Source organism: Temnothorax curvispinosus, unplaced genomic scaffold (genome assembly GCF_003070985.1).
Source record: "Temnothorax curvispinosus isolate PA1 unplaced genomic scaffold, ASM307098v1 QBEX01002829.1, whole genome shotgun sequence".
In the NCBI taxonomy this organism is placed as follows: Eukaryota; Metazoa; Arthropoda; class Insecta; order Hymenoptera; family Formicidae; genus Temnothorax; species Temnothorax curvispinosus.
Genome location: NW_020212609.1, coordinates 57,580 through 80,609, shown reverse-complemented (window position 1 = coordinate 80,609; position 23,030 = coordinate 57,580). Strand labels below are relative to the sequence as shown.

The window sequence follows — 23,030 nt, the reverse complement described above, 5'->3', positions numbered from 1 at the left end:
AGATGAATGTAAGCATGAATCAGCTTCATTATCGAAATAAATGGGAGATTGTCATTTATATGCTAGTTATACTATCGCGATTAAAGCTTTTAACAAATTAAAAATTCTTGAAGCTCTTAAAAGAGAAAAAGTAATTCGAAAATATACGCTTTCAAATATTGAGAGAGAAGTTTGTTAGATTATTCATTGATTACTTCGATGAGTTCCGAAATATCGCTATCGACCGTTTTTTGATCATGGATAGAGCACATAGGTATATATATTGACATCTTAGCGGGCAAAAATCCTTGGTCACCACGAAAGCAATCTCAGGATGTGCGAACGAGCGGGCCAGTAGGCCACGTCGCGCGAGTGATTCAAAATAGCTGAAAACAAGACGGTGGTTCCGACGCGCGTTGGCCGAAATGGCGAACGCGTCCTACGAGCGACTGGCCTATTTTTCGTCTCGCGGTGTGTCTTATATTTAGATTCTCATCCTCCAATGAATCACACACGAACGTCGCGGCCCGACGATCGCGGGACGAAGGAAAGAGCGAAAGAGTAAACCGCAGGCCAGTACTCTTCCATCATCAGACGTGGCATCATCTAAATGATCACGTTATAGCGATAGACGTTTAGAAAAGGCATCGTGCCGAATAGAATATTTTGTGGGAGCTTGGAAGACAGTGTTGTAAATTGCATTGTCATTTTCACTACTCCTCGAGGAAAGAGAGATCTCTTCGAATTACTCGGCACGGGATTAAGCATTCGGCGACTAATCGGCTCCAGGGAGCCGGTGCGTAAACGACATGACGCAATTTGATAGCCTCTGTACCTCCGCGTTGATATTCGTTATCGCAAACTGTCGCGGTTCATTATCCGCAACGCTGCTGTCGCAGCGCCCAACGCGTTAAATGTTAACGCAATAATTTTCCATAGCGTCGCTTTGATGAATCGATCGCCGTCTCGGAATAAATGCCAAAATATACGAGCAGCGAGCAGCGCTCATGGCGCGCGTGTCGATCGCGTGCCGGATTTACGTCGCGGAATATTAAATCCCGCTTCGCGCACCCGATATTACGGCGCGTTGGGCAAAGCCGGCAATGAGAGGAAGGCGCGTAAACATGTATATTCGTTATAACATCACGTTAACTCGCCCGTTTCACAATACACAATGAGATTTATTATTTATACAAGACTGATCGCGCGCCGTTGTTGGAGACCGAGATATTAATCGGATTACGGAATTGAAGCAATCTGGACCGCGCGATTATGATGCTGCACGACCTGCACCAACGTAAATAGATCTCCGCGCCGTTCGACGCGCTTCCGCTTTATCGCCGAGAACTAATCTCGCCTTCGGAGCCGTGTAGGAAAACAGTACTCAAGACAGTAATGAGATTTCCGTTTCGACGTTACCGCCTTGTCTCTCATATTGAGAAAGTTCGCGCTTACGCCGCGATAGCTCAGGCGATCCGACGAGAGCGATGACCGGAGAAATCCCCAATTTTTTTTTTGCTAAATCTCAACTATTTTAATCAAGCGCCACGATATTGTAAATTTTACAGCTCGATTTTATTGCACGGAATTAAAGACGAGAATTTGCAATATTCAAAAAATATTTCAATTATTTCAATCAGTTGAAACAAAACGAATGTCGCCGGTCGCTTTTATTACGCGAAATTTCATATTGCGGAATTTTATTATCGCTGCTTTCAGTCTCTTCAAGTCACGTTTATTAGAACGAGTTTCTAAAAGGGACATTGTCGGGTAAATATTAACTGAAGATTAATTTATTCATCCTTCCCGCGTTTTTTGTCCAACGGTCTTCGTATTGTTGGCACCCAGGCGGATAGATAGAGAGAATTAGCATAGTATCATCAAGAACGTTAGTGACGGCAAACATTAAGGCATCTACGGACGTCGGACAAGATGCGCGGGTTACGTTAGTGGTTGTTAAAGGGGTGTCCCTTCGCGAGACACCGAGAGTCCAGGACGGATCGTTCGACTTCCGGGCGGGACACTCTGTCTCTCAGCAGTCACCAATCGGCACCAATCATCATCGCAACACGACGAGCAACACAGCAAAATCCATTGTCCATTCCATTCGCCGTAACTCACCGCCCTCGTCGTCGCTCATCGTGGAGATCTTCAGGAACTCCCGCAGGTGTTTCGGCAGCTTCCGGACGTCCTGGAGCTCCTTGCCATCGATCAGGAATTTCGCGTTAATCAAGGCGTCGCCCTCCTCGTCCTCGTGCTCCGTCCCGCTCTCGTCGAGATTGATCCCAAATTTGTTTAGTCGGCTGCGCGCCTTCTCGATGAACTCCTTCGCCATCGCGCTCATGTCACCGTCCGCCTTGCGCTTGATGTCCTCGTGCGTGCTGATCTTCACGACCTTGTGGCTCTTTCGCTCCTGCCGCTCCAACACCTTGTGCACGTACTCGTCGTACATCTGTTGGCGAAATGCCTCCCCGTTTGTCGCCAACGTCGTCGGTCTCTTCGTCTCGACATTCTTACGCTGAGTCGTCTTCTCGGCGAACACCTCGGAATCGTTCCTCGGTGTCCTTATCGATCGCGTTTCCGCGCAACGTTCGTTAACTTCGCCCTCGCGAGACTTAAACGTTCCATTCTCCGCCGTTCTCCCCAAGTTTCCCCTCTGCGTGATCACGTGGCGTTCCTCGTGTTCGATACTCTCCGAGGATTCCTCTTCGTGGTGTCCGTTCTCGTGACATATTTTCTTTAAGAACTGCCGATTGCCAACTTTATCGATCGTCTCTGTACGATTTTTTTCTACATTCCGCGATTTCTCCTGCCAAGATTCTTTCTGAATTCCCGGCTCGCTTCGACAGATCTCTTTCGAGCGTTTCTCCTCGAGACCACGGGCTTCCATTCGCTTATCTTCCGCACATTTTCCGTCTGTCATCCCACAAACGTCGATCGGAATTTTACGTTCGCGCTCGAGATTTACGCTTGTTTTTTTCGAGGTTTCTTCGGGGATATCAGCGAGAGACGATCTCCTCGCTTCGTCGTGCTGTTTCGTTCGATGAAAATGCGTCTGGAATTCCTCGAAGGCCTTTTTCTCCTCTTCTTCCGCCAGTAACACGTTCTTCAGCTGGTCTTCCAACAGTTCGATGTACCTCAGTTGCTGAGCAAAGTATTCTTGAGGTAAGGAGCCCCTCCTGTCGCCGTCGAGGCGCCGCGACGTTTCCGCCTGCAACTCTTTCAGTTTATCCATGATCTCCACAGCGGCCACTTGTTTTAGTTTCTCCACTTCATGGTGACCTCTTCGCGGCTCCAGACGACTCCTCGGCGGATTCTGGTCGAAGATGCTCGTTGTATCGATGCACGACCTATCGACCGTGACTGTGCGCTTCGGCAACGGTGGTACCTCGAGTCTGTCGTCGATCAACGCCGGATTCACGTGCTTGCCGGGATCGACTGCCCTCCTGAGAAGCGGAGTCCGCTTGTCGGCGTCCATCGATTGATCGGCAACAGTACCGTTCAACACGAACGGGCACTTAATGTTACTCGCGAACGACCTCTCCGAATCACGCGTTATCACCGCATCGCTGTTCGCCAACAGTCGATGTCCAGCCTGGGTGGTGGAACATGTCGCAATCTTAAGCCGATCGGGCCGAGCCACGTGACCGTTTCGCTTATCGTCGCTCGATTCGCCATCCTCGCCCCTCGTCGCCGCCAGGAATAGCTCGTTCGCGGTGGCGGTGCTTCGGCGATCGTGTTTGGCTAGATTCGACCAGTCGTTCGGCCGAGGCTCAGCCTTGAAACATTCCTGACCCCCGTCGCGCCCGAAAAAATCAACCGTGGCGTCATCGGTTATCGGCTTCGTCTGCTGATCCGCAAGTGTATCATTTCGAGGACCGTTTCGCTCCTCCTTGATAATCTCCAGCAGCCTGCTGCTGGAACTCTCGATCGTGGGGTCTCGATGAATCGCTCGAGTGACCGGCTTAGGCGTTTTCGTAGCTGCGTCGTCGTTCTCTTTGACCGGACGGATTTCCACCCGATACTGCGGCAGAGGAACGTGATGTGGCTGTTCCTCGCGATAACTGTACCGGTTTAGGAACTTTCGGTGAAGGTCCAGCAGAGTGTCGGCACTTGTGCGCACCTGCGTGGCCTGTTGCGACGGCGACAGGCAAATCAGAACCCTGGGGTCCTCCGTTGTGGTAAGCGCACGCCACCGTGGCTCCCGGTTTTCCATCCTACCCTCCGACTCTGATAACTCAATATTAACGCTCTTCGGCAACTTGGCCTGGTCTGAAACAGCATTCGCAATGTCGTTAAGACGAGGCTGCTCGCTCTCGTCCGGCGTTTTCGTTAGTCCGTGCCGCCGATCACTCACTCCATGCATCGAGTTTAGTCGGGCATTATCGCGCCGACGCGCGCTCGTCGGCGTGTCACTCACAAACCTCTGCAGAGTCCGGATACTCTCGAAGATGTTGAACTTGGGCGTAGTGATCTCGCCTATCACCTGCGGTCCATACGGCATCGACAAAATCCTCTCGACGCAGAGCTCGCTGAGAGAAGGCGGTCGTCGCGACACGTCTTTCGTAGCTTTCTCGGAAGTTTCCACGGAGGTTGCCTCTTCATTCAGTGGCTCATGGCAAAGATCCTCCACGGGCGAGTATGGAACCGGCTGCGGCGATTCCGAACTCTCACCCGATGTCGTTTCATTTGTGGATCCTCCCGCGCTCTTCAGCAAGGTGAGTTTTCGCTTCAGAGATTCTTCTACCTCGTCCTTCGAGTTCTCTTCTTTCGCTTCGCGGACGATCGCGCTGATATCGATCAACGACGTTTCCAGTGGACGATGCTTTATCGTACTCAAGGACGTGGTACTGCTAGACGAGTCGTGTCCTTGAACGTCGCCCGGCTCGCCCTCGGGCGAGGGATTTCCGCTCGTTCTTTGAAAGCTCGCCTCGTCGTCGAACGACGAATTCCTCGCGTCGCTCTCTCGGGATGAGCTGCGCGTTTCTTCCTCGTGCTTCTCCTCGCGCCTCTCTTCGCGCTTCGACTCCCACGTCGAATATTTCGAATTACGAAGACCATCGCGCTGGTTAAGACTCGTGCTCTCCTCATGTCGTTCGATTATTTTCGTCTCTGACGTTTCGCTTTTCACTATTCGTTCTTCACTTATTCGTTGGCGGAAGCCGGATGTCGATTTCCCGTTCTTCCCGTTTTTTCCCTCGGGCTTTTTCTTGCTCTTCGAACCCGAGGAGCCCATCGCTGACTTGTCTCTTATCGAGAAATTCGAATGAATGTCTGATTTATCGCACCTCGGTGATTCGTGATTTGCCGTAAAATTCCTCCTTTCCGAATTCGTGTTACCCGAGGGATACCTTCGCACCTCGGCTTCGCCCTCCTGCCGGCACGACGACGCGTTTTGATCATATGCCGCCGGTGCTGCGGGAGTCGCGGGCTTCCCTTCCTCACGACGCGTTATTTCCGTGCCCGTCGTGCTTGCCAGCGCGACGACGTGCGTGCCGGTGCCGCGCGAGCGTGACAGATCATCGTCGCGAATACCCGATGACGCGATCGATCGACCGCTCTCGGTCGAAGCTTCGGGGTGGCCGATCGTCGGAGCGGCATCTGTGCGTCTGACCTGATTTACACGAATCTCATTAGCGCCAACGGTCGTCGAGATTGGGTCACGCGAGCTCGAAAAATCCTCGCTATAAATCGCCCGACAGATCCCCGACGTGGAAGAGCTCTCACGAGTTCCGGGAAGCTCCGGCCGTCGCGGCGGCTCGTTGTCCGTCGCGTCGCGACTCGCACGCTTCCGCGCGGATAATTTCGTCGACCCGTGTTCGCGCCCGTTCGCCGCGACAGACGGCTGACGAGCGTTCGCGCCGCTCGAGATATAGTCTATTTCAGGTGGCGTCGGCGGTCTCTGAGGCTCGCGTCCGAAACTGGACGACCGCCTCGGCAGAGGCGGCGGTTGCTTCGTTTCCGACGCGGTTACTTTGCTCAGTGACGAATTCGGGGATGAATCAACTCCGTCGTTCGCACTTGATGCGCCGTGATTAACGATCGTGCACGGCTCGATGGAATCTCTTCGAGGAACATCGCGGTTCTCTGATTCCGCAGGTGCCACGACTTCGGACGAAAATTTATTATCTTCCGCTTTACTTACATCTGCGTCACTGATATCACTTACCGTCACAATACATGTCACGTTTTTTCCTACCTTCCCTGCTTCATTATTTTCCTCAGCATCATTTTTCACAATCTCAATTTTCTCAACGGTACAACCGTCCTTTAAACTACCTTGCGTCGTGTTTGCTGCAATTTCCAAGGATTCACCGTTGAAGATGTTTTTCGCATCCACTTTTTCGTCTGTCGTTTCGACCGCGGGATTGGTGTCCTTTGCTACTTCAGTTTCGAGACCCGCGATCCCTTCAACAGAATTGGGCTCAACGTTTTCAATCTCCTCGCAATCGTTCACTTTATCGCGCGAACGTAATTCCGTAGCGTCATTCTCCGTCGTATCAGTTTTAATCTTGATATCGCATTCCGACCCGGCAACTGGTTCAATCTCTTCAGGATCAACCCTTCTCGCTTCAACATCATCCGTCATCCTCTCGACGGAATGCCTGTCCTCGCGCCGATACTTGCTGATCTCCTCGTTTATGAAATCTCTAATGTGTTGCGCTTCGTCCTCCGACAGCCTCTCGCCCTCCTCCTGTATGATGTCGAGAAAGCTGCTGGCGTAATGCGACGCCGACATCGCGCGCTTCCTCATTTTCCGGCGCGACGAACTGACTGTTTTCTCGAAGGATCTGCTCTCTTCCGTCACGACGTCCCGCGGGACTTTCTCGACAGACCTTCCCTCGTCTTCGGTTACCTCCTCGGAGAAACTCGGCAGTTGAAGGTCCTCGATAAAGTTTCGCAGCTTCTTCTCCACATCTTTAGGCATCACCGTGGCCCACATCAGAGTCGGGGATTCCGTTTCCAGTTTGGAGAACTTTTTCTGCGGCGCGAATTGCTGCCCAATCCGATCCCTCGGCTTGGATATCTCGCGATCCTCGAGGTCCTCTCCTCCAATCAACTCCTTCTCCGTATCGGATTCGAATTCGACGATCGCCGATCCACAGTCGGCCTCCGCATCGCTGTCGTTGACTTCTCGGATCTCCAATTGAGTGTCGTTTGCTCCTGAGCGTCTGATTTTCGCGTAATCAGAAAACGAACGTACAGATTCCACCGGCTCCGATACCGTCACTATCGTTGACTCCTTTAATGTCCTGTTGTTTCCGGTCTCCACGATACCCACGCCGTCGATATGGCCGATTGTCGCCTCCAGAGGTAAACTGCTGACAGTCGTGATCTCGATTATCCTGGGACGAGATTCTTCCAACTCGATCTTCTCTATTCTGCGTTTATCGTCCGGCCGGAATCTGCATCCGCGATTCTCGCCTTCGGTCAGATTGACGTTCTCCGAAACGGGATTCTCCGCGACGACGGAGTCGTTCGTCTTTAAATCGTCGTCGTCGTCGTCGTTATCGCGCTCGTTCCTCGAGGTCGTCGGGCGATTCTCTTCCTCGGGCTTCCTCTGTTCGGCTTTTCGCGAGGATTCCGTGACGTTCGCCGGTGGCTGAGGAGGTCGCCGTCGATTCCGATTCTTGCGGCCGCGGTTGCGGTTGCGGTTGCGCGCGTTGCCCTGCGGCATCACGGCGCAGTCCTCCGCGTCGGTTGCGTAATCGGGAAGATCGCGGTATCCTACGATGTCGCGAATTTGTGGAAAAACTCTCTCTCGTTCTCCGCGAGTCGTCCTCTCTTCCCTTCTTCTTTCTCTTCTCTCGCCAGAAATATCGCGTCGCGGTCGTTTTACGACAACTTTCCCCGACTTCCTCCGCTCCCTGTTTCTCCCCCGTTCGTTTCTACCTAATATCCGCCACGAGTTTCCCGACTCGGGATTTTTCTTGCGTGCCCCACGTACGTGTGTTTGACGCGCCCTTATTTTCACGCTTAAAGACGACGGCTCGTTACGATTTTCCTATATTCCCCGAAGAGGAGCAACGGGATTTGAAAGTTTCCGAAAGTATTACGAAAAGATGTTACCGTAGGACTGCATTTTGCAGAAAAGTTACAGCTTCGATCTCTCCCACGAATTTCTATTGGACACGAAATGTTCCATTCCGACTTAAAGAAAAGATAGGAAAGATATAATAAAATTAAAATGGTTTTTTTAAATTTTTTAGTCAACCGAAATAGAAGATTGTTCTTTAGTTTAAATACAGATTCGATTCTTTAACAATTCCTGGATCTCAATATCCCTCGAATATTTCCATTTGGAATTCTCGAGGAAATTCACTGTGCCAATTTTTAATACACACCGCACGACTTTGCCCATTCTTAGATTTGAGTTTCCTTTTTACGCGAGACAATTCGGCAGGCTTTTAAGATGGATCGTTCCAGACAATCGCAATCGCTTGATGAAGAAAAGAAGAAAGAAGATATCGTATGTATACAGTGTTTCAGCGATCATGCAGAAATAAGCGTGGTCCAGCCCAGCATTCCCAAATATATATTCTCCTTTCGCCGATAACGAGACGGCTCTTACCTTTCTTATCGTCGCTTCGTTGCTCGCTCGGGCAGCTCTTCAGAGCACCGTTTTGATTGGCGTAGCTCTGCTCGACTTTTGTGTCATCTGAAAAAAATGGTTCGACGTTGCAGCGCGATTATCTCTCGGCAACATTTTATTTATTCAAACACATGAAATTAAATGAAAGAATTTAAAAAATAATAAATCGCAGCAAAACACGATTTACGTTATTCAGCGCTTCAACCGACGAATCCTTGACACGTCACATTTTTATGACAGACTTCGGAGACGCGGAATCGATTTATGTCTCTCACGCGGTACCGGTTAATCGACGAAAATCCACGAGCGCATACGCGCGGAATATACGACGGCGACGAGCGCGGAGCGTCGCGCGCGTCCACGAGGCGCACGACGAGCGCGTTAAATTTAGGCGAGAATTCCGACGGCGACGATGACGCCCATGTTAACCGTAAACCAGCCGCGATTCAGCGGCACACCCGCGACCTGCATGACACGTGAATCGCGATTATGCACTGAGCCGCACGAGTAGATCCAACGAAACCGCCCACGAAACGCGTTTGCGTCCCCACCCGGGATGGAGTCACGTGTTTCGTGCACGCATATCCACGTCGATCCAGGTGAATTTGTATCGCTCACACACGTGGGGACGATTTACCCGGCCGAACGAGTGAGAATTTCAATACCGCCGTGTCGTCCGTGTGTCGGTCGTATGGAGCGGTCCAAAACTCTCAGGTTTCATCCTCCGGAAGATACGGCCGACGCTCGTATACGCTCGTAGCGCGAATCCCTCCGGCACTTAGATGCGCTGACGGGGAGCACCGTGCAAGCACTCGACGATTTTGCGAAAAATCCCACAGAGAGAAATGTGCCGGCTTTTTCCTTTTTTTTTTTTTTAATTCTTTTTCTGAAGGGAGGGAAAGCGCACGAACTCGGGATATTTATGGATAGTGGTGTGCTACGGCGCGCACAGACACGAAACTGTAGCACGCATTAACGCTCGTACGGAGGGGTACACGAGCACGCACGCACACGCGGTCCCCCTCTGAATTCATGAATAGCGCCGCTTCCGAGTTGGACTTCCTTCCGAGCGTACAATGCTGGCGGAGTGACTCTGTCGCGCGAGCGCACCCATCTATTCTCCGCACTTTTCATTGCGTCACGGCAGTCGCGAACGGACACACACGCGCGTACACGGTCGCACGAGATCCGGAAATGACGGAACACTTTTTTTTTTCTTTCGAGCAACCCCCATGCCCCTGTATCTCTGTGTGCGCGCAGCTAAAATAAGGATTCCGACGGGGGTGGAAGTCTCGACGGTGGTCACAAAGATCCGCACGCAGACACGCACGTTCCATCTCGTCAGCGTTGTAACCTTGCGATTACGCAACCTGTCGCTGCGCAACAAAACATATATCACGTTAATTGCATAATGGGATCGAAGAAGCTTACGCGGCAGGGGTTGGGCTGTCACGGACACGAACGCGATAGAGAGGGATGAGAATCGGGGATTAGCTACGATCGCGCGTGTACTGCATAATCCTGCGACGTTTTTGAAAGAGAGCAAAAGGATTCTTTCCCTGAGTTTTTATTTAATCAGCCCCGTAACTCGATTAAATATACAAATAGTCATTTTTCTCGACCAACGTAAAATTATCTACGTAAAATCTGGCTACCAACGAGGAAGGCGCAGGCCTCTGGAAGGAAAATTACGGCGGCGATTTTTCCCGGGGAGACGGGGAAGAGATTATGGGGGACGTTTCGCGCGAGCAACTTCCAGTCAGGTACGACACGGGCCCATTCGCCACGGGCGCGTTAATACGCGCTGTGGACGCGAATGGGTGCGTCGTCATGCCCCGAAGGTGCCAAGCCCACGTTTCCGCGGTTCGCGTCTTCCATCTTCGTCCTCCACGGCTGCCCTGCGCTGCGCCCTTTTCGTCCTTCTCGGTCATCCGACCGAGTGAGGCTGAACCCCCTCGCGAGGAGGCATTTCCTTCGATCCGATCGCCGCTGCCGCTCGTCGCTTGCACAATCGGCCAGCGTGACATATTTTATTGCCCGGCGACTCTGTCCGTTGCATAATCGATCACCGGCGTCACGCTCCGCGTAGATTCGACAAATTATTCCAAGACCCGTGCCCTTGCAACTAGGTTTTACGTCAAGCGCGATTTTTTCATGGAAGTTTTTATGTCGTAGCTACATAATTTTTATATGTAATGAAACATTAAACATAGGAAGGATATATATTTATTCAATGTGATGATGTAATCCTTGATGGAACCAGAAGAAACACTCCCGTATCTCGGTACTATGCTGAAATAAATTTTCAATAGCACAGCGTGCTTTGTTTACTACTGTCGATTTTGACAGCTTAAAGCGAACGCTTTACAGTATTTTCCATGTAGGCGAACGACTGCTCTAAATATCTAATGCGTGGCTTACTCGCGCTGCGATAAAGGAACAATTTCCCGTTCGTACAAGCCCGCTCAACAAACGGGGATTGCTATTTCCGCTGGCGCATTGTTCGATCGAGGCTGCGACTGGGACTTCGCGACGTAAATCGAAAGCCGTTCCATCGGCCGTAATATCGGCGCATAAATATCAGAGCACAAAAGACCGTCGTGAAGAAATTGTTATGGTAATCGTAATTTCGCCGATAGCATCGTTAACTTTGACAAATACGTCGCTCAACATTGTCGCCGTCAGAAAGGTCTAAAGAGCAATATGGAGAGTATTAATGCAGCACTGTCGAAATACGGACAGCCGTATGTTTTGTCATTCAAAAAGTACAAGAGAAAATATATAAAGGAGAACACAGGTCTCTTTGTGACCGAATTTCGTCATAATAAAATTTGAAGCGTACTTATGATACTTGGCTTTATTAACTGGCAGCGTTGATGGCACTTATGACTCTCTCGTACATCCTCTATTTAAAGAATCCGATGACCCTCGAAAAGCGAACGTAATGACGCATCACTAATTGCACTGCATCGTCGCGTCGTGGCAAGAACAGGCCATAAATGGCGATCGAGTTTCAGTGACAAGAAGCGCACTGTTCCGAATTGATGTTGAATTGGATTGTTACGAGAGAAACTTCGATCATTACTGGTCCATGAAACTCACAATTTATCGAACTCAAATCATGCGTTTGCTTATGAAAATCTCGATCGAAATTTACATTATTCGATTACATTATTTTAATTGTAAGTATAGCGTTCACTCGTCCGCAAAATTTTACGAGAATGCTATGCACATTTATGTAAATGCGTGCTCTTTCCGATAGGTTTCAACGTTAAGTACCATGTTTTCCATCGCAAATCTCTCTCCAGTCGAACTTAATCGGTACCTACCGTTCCGCGTCTCGACATCGAACACATTCGAGCTCTCGTCTGGCGCCCGGTCCCGAGAAAAGTCCGAGTTTTCCTCGGTCTTTACGAGATCGTCGAATTCCATCCCCCCGGCCTCGCGACCTTCGCCCTCGGGTCTCAACCCTTTCTCCCATAATTCGACAGATGTTCCCGAGCCCTCCACCTCGTCCTTGAAGCGAACGGTTTTGTTCTCGCGCGCGGGGGACACCTGTTCGCTGTGTCGGCCCTTCAAAATCGGCGCCCTGACGAACAGATCGATCATCGTGCGCTCGATCTTCAGGTGTTCCGCCACGATACGGTCCAGAGTGTCGGCGTACGATCTCCCGCGTTCGTGCGTATCGTCATTTACACGGATCGGGCACCGGAACCCGTCGGGACTTCCTGGATCCTGATGTCCATTCGTTCCGGGTCCCGCGGGAATCGCCACGGTGTTCATCCGCCTGAAATCAAGGCTGTTCAACTTGTTCTCGAAGTTCTGACGGGTCTCCGTGTTACGGAAGCACGGCGGCGGATCGATGAGGAACTTCAGCGCTTCCAGGTGCTCGTAATATTCACGCTCGAGCTCCCCGGCCCTTCTTCCGGCGACGTTGACTTCCTCCCGCCGCGGCCGTCCGGTGTCGTTGCCTCTCCCCGACGTTTCCACGCTTTTCGCGGGTATCTTCCTCTTCCTTTTCAGGTGGACTCCATTAACCGTCCTGGGGATTCCCACGCCCTTCGATCTGGCCTCGTCATCGCCAGCGAGCAACCTCCTTGATTTCGGACGAGTCTCATGCTTGCTCCTGGTCCTCGCGAGTCCTCGGCGTTTCCATGAAGCGCCGAAGCTACGTATCGTGGTCAGAAATCGGACATTGGACCGCGACGAGGTGACCTTCTGCGCGGGTTCGGATCGACGGTGATGATAATGCTGACGACGCGTGGGTGGCCTCTTCGTCATTACCAGCGGATCCGTCGTCTCGCAGTTGCGTCGTCGCGACGAGTTTCGCCGTTTCAGCGTCGTGAGACACTGAATACAATCGAGGAGCTTCATTTTCGTGGAAAATCATCAATTTTTCAATTTCATCCGATTTGTCACCTCTATCGTCGCCCCAATCGGGCTTCATTAATTAGCATTAATCCAACGCGGCCACGCTGAATTTACTTTCATCGCGTGATTTGTCACGACGAGTTCATCCAGCGCGCCCTTTCTTTCCTCATTACGCAATCGCATGCGGATTCATTAAACAGCGATTCGCGACTATTGTACCGTCGGATAATACGCGCATTGTTGACGATCGCGTCATTCACAGGCATCCCCGCTGTTGTATGCGTTTCCTGATTGAACACTCATCGGCACTGCCCTTTATATTAGCTTGAGCATTCACTAAATTGTCGACTAAATTTTGTAAAAAAAAAAGTTTTACGCGAAATTACGTTGTCGTGATAAAACGGAGGATCAAGGGATCGATCGCATAATTATCAACCTGCTTTTACACTTTAATTGTCGACTGAATTTTCTAAAAAAGTTTTACACGAAATTACGTTGTCGTGATAAAACAGAAAATCAAGGGATCGATCACATAATTATCAACAGTCTCTTTATGCACTTTCTCGTTGTGCCGAAAAAAATTAAGTATCTCAGACCTCTTTTATTGCAATATTCACATTTCACTTTTCCATCAATGACTTCTTCCGCAAAACTAGGCGATCGATCCCCGATCCTCGATCGCGAACTAAAAATTCTCGCGATTCCGATGCACCTTCCTCAAATAAGCGACGCGACTTGAAAATCCGATTGCTCGGCGCGGCGCGCTCGACAAGGTGTTCCCCGAGACTGAGCAGGAAGGTGGGGTCCGCAGGCTTCGAGAAGGAAGAAGAAGTGAAGAAGAGGGTCGCCTCCTCGACGTAGGGTCTTCCCGGAGAGCCAAGGGTGCGCCGGCACGGAATTGCCGGCGTGTCGTTGTAGTGGCAGGTGTACCGTCGTGTACGTGAGAGCGTACGTGCGAGTCGGAGGGACAGGTGGGTAACACGTGTGCGTGAGGTAAACACGCACACACGTTCGACGGCGCGGCGTGGGTATGCCCCTGTCTGGATGCGCACCGTACCGCGACGACGAGCGGGCAATTTGGAGAAAAGAGCCGGTAATAATGACCAGAGTGGGATGATCCGCGTACATTTATGGTCCGCGTACACGTCATACGTTGCCTGCGTTCATTAGATCCGTTATTATCCAGCCGTCCGATCCGGAGGATTGGAATAAATCGCCAATTATCGGCGATTGATTGGACGAGACGAAAATTTATAACAGTCTCTGCCTTTCGAAATTGATATCGTTCGATGTTTGTACGAGAATTTCCGAGACGTCTGTTTGTTTTAACAATAGATTTTCGTATTTGTAATTGCGTATTATTACGTGTCAGTTCAATTACAAGGAATTTTTTAAAGAGATCGTTCTTGCTTTCTCTCCCGTAATTGCCAGGCATCGGTGAACAGCGACGCATGGAAAGCGGCGCACGGTTAATTCGGCCAACCAAAACGTCACCGACGCTAACTTCGGTTTCTGCGGTTGTCGCGCATAAAGGAACCGGCCGCCATTGTTCGCCGCTGAGATCATCGGAGATAATTAAACTACGCGCATTGTACGCTCAGTTAACTGGCAGGATTATTGTGCTCGATCAAACATCGGCGGTCATGCGTGGGTAATTCTGGGTCTTCCGTAACGCGACGCGCGAACGAGAACAAGAATAACGATCGAGTTAGACGTAAGTCCCGGAATCTGTGAATTATTAAATGTGCCAACGCACGCGTGTTAATCGTCTAATAGCACAACAATGTCCCTGAAGAGAACACTTACGCGCGATTGCTCTATGAATTAATTATATGTTACTTGCTCTGAAATTATTTCAGTTCCTAACTCTGCGATTATGATTGTACACCCGTAGATAGCCGCGTTAAAAATTAATTGAAAAATGACGGTTTGCTCGATGTTTGATACCGCACGAGATTAATCGGGAATCGATATCGAGCGCGGCGAGCGTTCGTTGCTCAAACAGCCCCGCGATTAAATTGGAAAGTGCTCGTAAATTCGACATTACGTAATTTAATTAATTGCTATTCGATGCATTCAAGAGTTTCTGTCATAGCGGCTTGTCAATTATTTTTATCGATGCGCATTTGTACCGAGAATTTTTTTCTTTTTTGTAAATCGTTTCAAACGTAAATACAATTTTCAATTATGTTAAAAGCCGGTGCCCCATCACCATCGAAATTCACGCGAAAATCGATATTTGTATAAGGAAACGGCGGACTTACTGGCAACATTCCTCTCCGTCTCCGGGCGTATGCGCGTTGTCGTTGTGGTCCTTGTGGTGATCTCTGCGGCACACAAATGACAGAATTACGATTAGTTCCCGTTTCATAAGCGAACTGAGGGACTGATCGAACGGTTTTCGCGGCGAATACCTACTGTTCTGAGTTTCAGTAGTGGTGTTCTCCTGCAGACTGCTTCTGTAGATCCTCCTCTTTGGTGAACCGATATTTTCTCTGCGGCAAAAAACAACAGAAAAACGAAAATAAAATTTCTGGTCGAAGTACGTTAGAACAATAAAAACTTTGCCTTGTTATTTTTGTTACTACAAAAAAAAATCAATGTCTCGATCACTTACTGGTTGAGACCGAGTTTCAACTGTTCCCCAGAATTACGTAGCAGAGCGTGCGCCTCGCTGTTGGTCAGATCTCGAGTGCTCCTTCCATTAATGTTACTGATCAGATCACCCTCTCTCACCCCCTGCTGAGCCGCCTTGCTTCCCGGATTCACCTAAAACCAGCGATACGTGCGGTCAAAAAATTTGGCGACGTTATACCTAGCATCATTTAACGCGAACCAACGCGAGCAATTTCATTGCATCGTGAATCGCGGAGCGAGTTATCAAACCAGTAAGGTGATTGAGAACCACTGCGGTCCCTCGTCGCGCCTAGAGGCAGGCAACTTCCCAGACGTCGACACGCGACGCTGCCTGAAAGCGGTCGTACAGGCGAAGCGACGACAAATTACCGTCACGACGGATCGAAACGCGATAAAATATTGTCGTCATTCAGAAGTCGATATTTTGCGAATAAATAAATGCCGCAGAATATTCAGGACAGATATAAATATTCGGACATGCAAATTTATATTCGTACCGTTTAAGACCATTAACTTTTTTACAGCAAGAACATTTTGCTTATATCTCGAAAGTGGCGGACTGGATGGAACCGGAAAGAAATCGCATCTTGTCGTAGATGAATGAACTTTCTGTTGACGGAATTGAACTTACAACTCATATAGAATCTCTTAAGATAAATCTGGAAACATTAACTTTCTACCGGCGATGTCCGCGCGTCGAGTTGAGATTTAAGAGAGTCCCAGACGCTTAAGATTCTCACCGTGCCGTCGCATTTCCGTTGGCCGGATGCGACTCGGAACTTCAACATCCCGAGGAGCTCCCTCGCTCGATACCCCCGTAGTTGACAAAACGTTACCGCGAAACGTGAAAGTAGCCAGTCAAGAAGACTTGTCCCGATCTCGCTTCTTTGTCGTCGCAGAAACTTTTTATCGTCGAACCCTGTTGTGAGCTTTGAAACGTTCAACCCCTTTTATTCCGTCTACGAAACAAACGGCGCGTGTGTGGCCGTCGTTCACTTACTTCGTAATCTGCTCTTGCTTTTCTATCTATTGGAAAACTTCTAAAGCTACGTACGAGAATTCCTCCTATCTGCTGAATTAATCAAAGCATTCTACGTTTTAAATCGTTTCCTTTGACTCGTGTGAATTGACGCGTGTGATTCATCGCAGCGAGTTACACGTGTAACGTCAGACGAAAATACGGAAAAGTCGCGAATCGCCGCCCGTTGGGCTAGCGCGATCGCCGTGGATTTCGCGAAATGAGAATTAAGTATCTCGCGGACGAGATGAATTCGAGAATAACTCTCGATCGCGAGATGATGACTAGAACGACCCGACTAGAAGGGTGGACGGTGTACAACGCGCCGGAGGCGAAAGAGTACTGACGCTGGTCTCTGTGAACGGGATGCATCCACGTCGTCGGACCGCCGTCACACCGGCGCCAGACTTTTCGGCTACAGCGGAACAACAGGGGAAGTTTTCCGGCTGACCTTCCCCGTGATGCTGTTTGGATTTCGAGAGGGACAAAGGAGGTGGCTGCAACAATGAGATATACGCCGACCCGATTTCCCGTACGAAGGAACACGATCTTGTTTACGCAACGTGAACTTGGCTTCCGGCCAGATCGCATTGTTTCTCGCATTAACTCGATTAGAAATGTATCAATCGACGCGTTATTTTGATTTTATTTCGTTTTTTTTTACCGCGCGTGAAGATTGTTGGAAACAGCAGATGAAGAAAGATAACGTTTTGCTTAAGTCGCATTAATAGAATGAAATAAACTTTCGCGCTTTAATATTCATTGCGAAGAAAATTATCGCGCGACAGATAGAAGACAGGTAACTAAATTATCGACGAGGCGAGCGAGCGAGCGGCCGCAAAAATACGCTCGATGTGAAACGGGCGGACGAGCGTTGAACTACTCGACAGAATGTCACGCTTTGCGCGTAAGTCTTTCAAACTTTTAACTATGCGAGACGCACGACTTCCCAGGCGCATCGACAAAACTTGGGACACTCTGCTTCATTACCAACTAACGCGAGTCACTTCCGCGACTAAACAACTTTCCGAGATGTTTGCGACAACGTATCGTTCTAAACTCCGCGTAAATAGATTCCGCGTATAAATAAACCAATTTTTAATGGACAATTATCCATGCATTTGAAATTAATTGACGCCTCCTTCACACGGAACGTATAAATTAAAAAAAAAAAAAAACACTGATTTCGATATAATATCACTTTTGATAACATTGATAAATCTACCTTCTATCTCGGCCACGGTACTTTTGAGATACTCATTTTACGCTCAAGTGCCACACAAGTTTCGTCCGATTTTAACGACCCTTTAAACGTCGTGCGGCGAGCCGGAGGGAGGCCGGCAAAAGCGATTGGAGAAAGCGACGGAGAAAATTGCTTTCGGGCAACGCGGGATAATAGCATCCAGAGGCGAGAACGCGGCGATGGAAAGCGAGGGAAAAATCGGACAAGATATGATGCAGGACCGGTCGAGGATCATCGTGACCAACTCTCCGCGGGGTATCAGCCGGATAATAAGCGATCTCAGAGGGCTGCCGAACCCGCCGGCGGGTGTTCGCACACTTTGCTAAAACGCTCGTATAATTCGTTCCACAATCGCGCGAATAATAATACCGGACGCACCCATTTGAGAACTGAGAATTGAGAAACCTGGGCAATTTTGAGCGAAAAAAAGAGGAAGGCCATCTTTAGAAGATTAAGAAACAAATTTTAACTCTTCTGACGTTTAATTTGTTTGCAGTCGTAATTTGTGCAACTCAAGAAAGGTAAAAGAAAGAAGGAGCGCAGATTATTTCCCATTGACAGTTCAAGTTCGATTTTTCCACGTCAAGAGCAATTTTCGCTTCGCCGTACACAGGCGCCTCGGTAACTCTTATCAAACTCGAAAACCTGTCGGGAGTGTTTCGTATTTGATTATACAATATTGTATCGGCGCTTCTCCGAGGCGATTTATATCTCTCTCGCGGAGGATTCACGCGGCAATCATGCGACGCGGCAGACCGAAAAATTGAATATTCCCGGGAGCGCGTTCGATGCCGATGCTCAAACCTCGAACGGTGAAACCGCGGATCCCGCATTTTTTGCGCGTATTTCCCGACCGTTACGCTATCTTTGCGTAACTATGAGAACAAAACGAACCTAACGGTGACGAAAACCACTGGAACTTCCGTCTATCGAGCCAGCGGCTTTGCGACATCGCTTTAATATTAATTAAACTGCATCTCGCGAATTTATTCGTACCTAAAGAAAGTGTTGTGACAAATAAATTTTCTCGACCCCCTTTTGCGATCGTTTACCAAGCGAAGAATGTAGGGAACGTCGTCGACCTCGTGTCAGCTTTAATTGACGAAGCCAATTCGAGTCATTATGTGATTATCGCGCAACAAGGCGGCCCGTTACGTACAAAAGACATCGTCGAAACCAAGAAATTACCGTTCGTCGAGGATCGTTAGCGGTCTGTTCCATTCTAGGTACCGTAGAGTTTCCGCTACCGAATAAGACGTGAAACCTCAACCAATCGCACGTACGTAACGATCGGTTACGGGGAACGGGCACACCGCACAACAATACGCGGGTGTATGCATAATGCACTCGTCGTCGACGAGTGCAAACTTCCGCGCTTTCCGCGGAAAAACTTGCCGGCAGATATAAGTTACGACATCTCGGTGGATCTCGGCGGGATGGAAATGGGAAATTGCAAAATGCCGGGCGCGCGCGAGCGAGTGCTCGAGTTACGCATTTATCACAAAATAAAATTTTTCCCGCGCCACGATGGCATTTCCTAAGACTCGGCTGCACGTGTGACGCATGGCTGTATAAATTCCACGGGGAGAAGTTACCAATCCTGCTCCGGAGTTTCCAAATTCGAATGCTAAATCGCCTCGCTTGATATACGGACGAAGTAATTATGAAGTAAGAGGAGGGGGATTGAATTGAGTGAAATATTTCATGGTCCATTTAACGCGGAACTCTTGCGACTCCACCTGGGCATTTACACGTCGATATTTACGATATTTACACAGAAAAGAAGAGCTAGACTCTCTAGCCGCGAATTGCGTATGCATAAGAAACACGTAACAAGTCGAAGAGATTTCCAGGTAGTCGACACTTTCGTCGCCACGTGAGCTGAATGCGTCGTCTCGGTGTATCTCGCTCTAAGAAAGCGTATACGTCAGGATCTTTCAATATATCTCGTTTCGAAATCTGTTTCCGCGAAGGCTGTATCGCGAAGTGAAATGTGGCCGCTCGAGACAGACACTAAATTGTAATTTAGCTGTTGATCGCGGTCACGCCGCCCAGGCGATAAATCTGGGAACACCCACCACGATACGCAGCATTCGTGCAAGATAACAGTAATTTATAAATGATATTATACACATACAAACGCATATATGTACAAATATATTGCAAGATATATGTAAAGTCACAATTTATTGATTTCGACCATAATATCCAATTCATTTTGGTCACGACTCAGCGCTCAATTATTTTAAAAGTATGAGCAGCGAAGTAGTTAAAATTTCGTAAATTAAATAAAAGTGTCGTAATATATGAATTTCGCATTAATTTATAATCCAATCTTCGCGCTTTCACGAAATATCAGAGGAGCAGAAATTTCTCCTCGTTTCTCTATATAGCTCGTTTTAGTCACCCCACGACGAGACAAATTTGTTAACGAGAAGAAAGCCGTATATTAATTACCGCGCAACTTTGGAGTAAGATGCATCCGAGAGCTGCAGAAAGAAAACTGCACACAAATAAATTATGAGTTATTACCCTTTAATTGATCACTTGTATATCTGGAAACAGTTCGCGACGCAAGTTTCTCCCGCGGTTGTTAGTCTCATAAGCGAGGCGCGCGCATTAATTATAATTCAATCGAAGATGCACTACGTCGGAACGACGACAACGACGACGAACTTCGACCATTAGCCGAGCGGGACTCGCGGGGAAACGAGAGGGACGGAGGCAAATCGTGGTGTGGCATTCAAAGGAGACAGGAAGAAAGGACCGACGTCGGTCCCCTGAAATGCATTATGCATTCGGCTAGTTCCTCGCTTCGACTAAGGAAGGTTGAAGGCTTAATTAGAAGGCAGACTGGAGGAAAGCAATTAAACTCACTGCGCCCGGGGGCAGGAAAAACAGATCGCGATATAAACGTCGGCGTCATCGTTGTTTGACTGGCGTTCGCTTGTCCGTTTGACATCCCTCGCAACCTCTAGCCTTTAAAACGGTGATTGTACGCGAAACGATGATTGTCGCGAATCGGTCGGTTTTGCAGATTTTTATCGCAGATCTCAATTTTGCATCATTTTTTTAGATTTCTACTTTTCGTTTCAAATTTAATAGGACATCTGTGTTCTTTGAGGCAAATCTCGAATTGAATTTATATTTAAATTTCAGAATCTTTCCAGGATACATCTCTGTAAGATATTTTTCCAGAAAGATTCGTGCAATCTGTTCGGATTCGATAATACCTCGACACATTTCGCACGAAGTACGTTTGTCGCATCGTGTATTTTTAATAGTGCCGATCGCAATGTATGATCCATTACGGTAATATTGGCATTCTGTGTAAATATCCATATAAATTTGGTTTGGATAGTCACGTTTCGCGGGTATTTATGCAATATCCAATATTCCAGCCGCGAAATCCACTCGATGCGCGCCATCGATATCGCATGCATATTCGCCGCTCGCTTAAAACGTTCAATAAAGTGTCTTATAAAAATGATAAAAAAAAACTATGAACCAAAATATAACGTCGAAAACATTTTATATTCGGCGCGCTGAATAGTTTTTCAAGAAAAATTCACATCGGCACACGTGTAGCTATAATGGAACAATAACAGTCCTGAAGGATGTAAAAAGAATAAAAGATAATAGCAAACGTAGCGAATTAAATTTACTCATCTCGTTCAAAGGAACGAAAAACTAAAAAGTCAGGCAATTAACTTAGTATTTAACTTGGTTTTTATATTGACTTCACGCAAACCCGCTGTCAGAAACAAATCCCAATTCTCCACCCTTTCCTTTGAAAGAGAAGACTCTGCTATTCTGTTTGCGCATTCTGAAAAAAGCAGAAATTTTTGACGGAATATCTCACCCACCCCCACACGCGCCATTCCCTATCACGCTGCGAGAATGCTGTCATTCACCTGATGCGCTTGTTTTCCGCCCTACGACGAATTCTTACTCGAACTATGGAGCGTCAACGAATTTACCGGCGAAAATTCCGTGCCGCACGTTCGTCAATCCCGCATAAAAGTCGACTAACTCCTGTGATCGCGAGATGACGAAGGCGACGAGGGCTGCGTCGACGCCCCCTCGAATTATCAGCGTCACACAAACCAGACGCCCGTGTTCTCGGCAGCTTGACAACGGATATTAACCCGCTGCGCATTCCGTTGTCGATGTCGCCTGGGTCGTAATTGACGAGCTGAGAGTATAAGGACGACGCAACAACGGGAACGAAGCGTGTATCGGCATCATTTGACGTATTCTCGCGCGACGGATATATTTCCGCGCGATAAGCAGGATATTCATTCCTCAACAAGGAGTGACAAAGACCCATACTTCAATCTTTTCATTAGACAGTGTCCTCTTTATTTATGGAATCAATTCAGTTCGTTCAAACTCGCGTCGAGTGCTTGGCGCGCACTCAAGAAATCAACGACGCCATGTGACTGGCATTGCACGACTCTCGATTATTTATATCGTTTAGAAAAGAAAGAGAGAGAGAGAGAGAGAGAGAGAGAGAGAGAGAAATCTTATCGATGTGCAGGCTTCTTGTTGAGAGCAAGGTGAAGGTAAAATTTTATGAGAGATAGAAACTTGATTTTTCGATCATTTCTACGTATTTCACACAAGCAATAATGAAAGAAAACAACTTACCCTTTGCGGTAATTTATTACAAAAATATGATTTTAATTATTTATAAATAACGTGAACAAGAAATTCCTTTTCGTTTCTGCATGCAATAAATTAAAATCCAAACTCCTGCGCAGACCAGAATATAACGGCGGATTAGTCGCGATGAAATATTCGTATCGGTAACCAACCCTGCGTTCGGCCGGCCCTAATAGCCGCGGATTATGTCGTAGGCTGGGCTAAGTCTCTAATTAATTTCTACACCCAATTTTCCGATCTGCCACCGTGATTTATTATTGCGTTACGTATCGCGGATCACATCGCGTTAAATCACTCTTGCTTCTTGTCCGAAGATACAGCCTTAATCACGAATGTTTTAACACACGTTGATGAATAATGGCATAAGCCTACTCTTGACGGCTCAGCTTCGCACGATTCTCAACGCTCGTGAACGCATTCACGTGTCGGAAATCGTTAGCGCGAAAGCGAAAACGCGTCGGTGAGGTAACTTCGTTTAAAAATACAGCTCGGTCGAGCCGCGTGGCTTTCGCCCGCTGGTATAA

The 23,030-nt window shown here is 48.4% G+C and overlaps 1 protein-coding gene across 17 annotated transcripts in view; it reads right to left on the bottom strand.

Moving 5' to 3' along the window:
• The window catches only part of LOC112451961 (sorbin and SH3 domain-containing protein 1), a 74,928-nt gene that overhangs the window by 32,035 nt on the left and 19,863 nt on the right, over nucleotides 1-23,030 (bottom strand). For 5 of the 17 annotated variants that reach the window (XM_025011900.1, XM_025011902.1, XM_025011904.1 and 2 more), the window contains exons 1-7: nucleotides 19,030-19,892; nucleotides 16,321-16,509; nucleotides 15,561-15,712; nucleotides 15,362-15,438; nucleotides 15,208-15,270; nucleotides 8,552-8,638; nucleotides 2,101-4,251 (exon numbers count right to left, since the gene is read on the bottom strand). In XM_025011900.1, the coding sequence (XP_024867668.1) occupies nucleotides 2,101-4,251; nucleotides 8,552-8,638; nucleotides 15,208-15,270; nucleotides 15,362-15,438; nucleotides 15,561-15,712; nucleotides 16,321-16,509; nucleotides 19,030-19,554 (3,244 nt within the window). In that variant the 5' untranslated portion in view covers nucleotides 19,555-19,892. The other 12 variants (XM_025011913.1, XM_025011914.1, XM_025011915.1 and 9 more) reach the window with 8 other exon arrangements.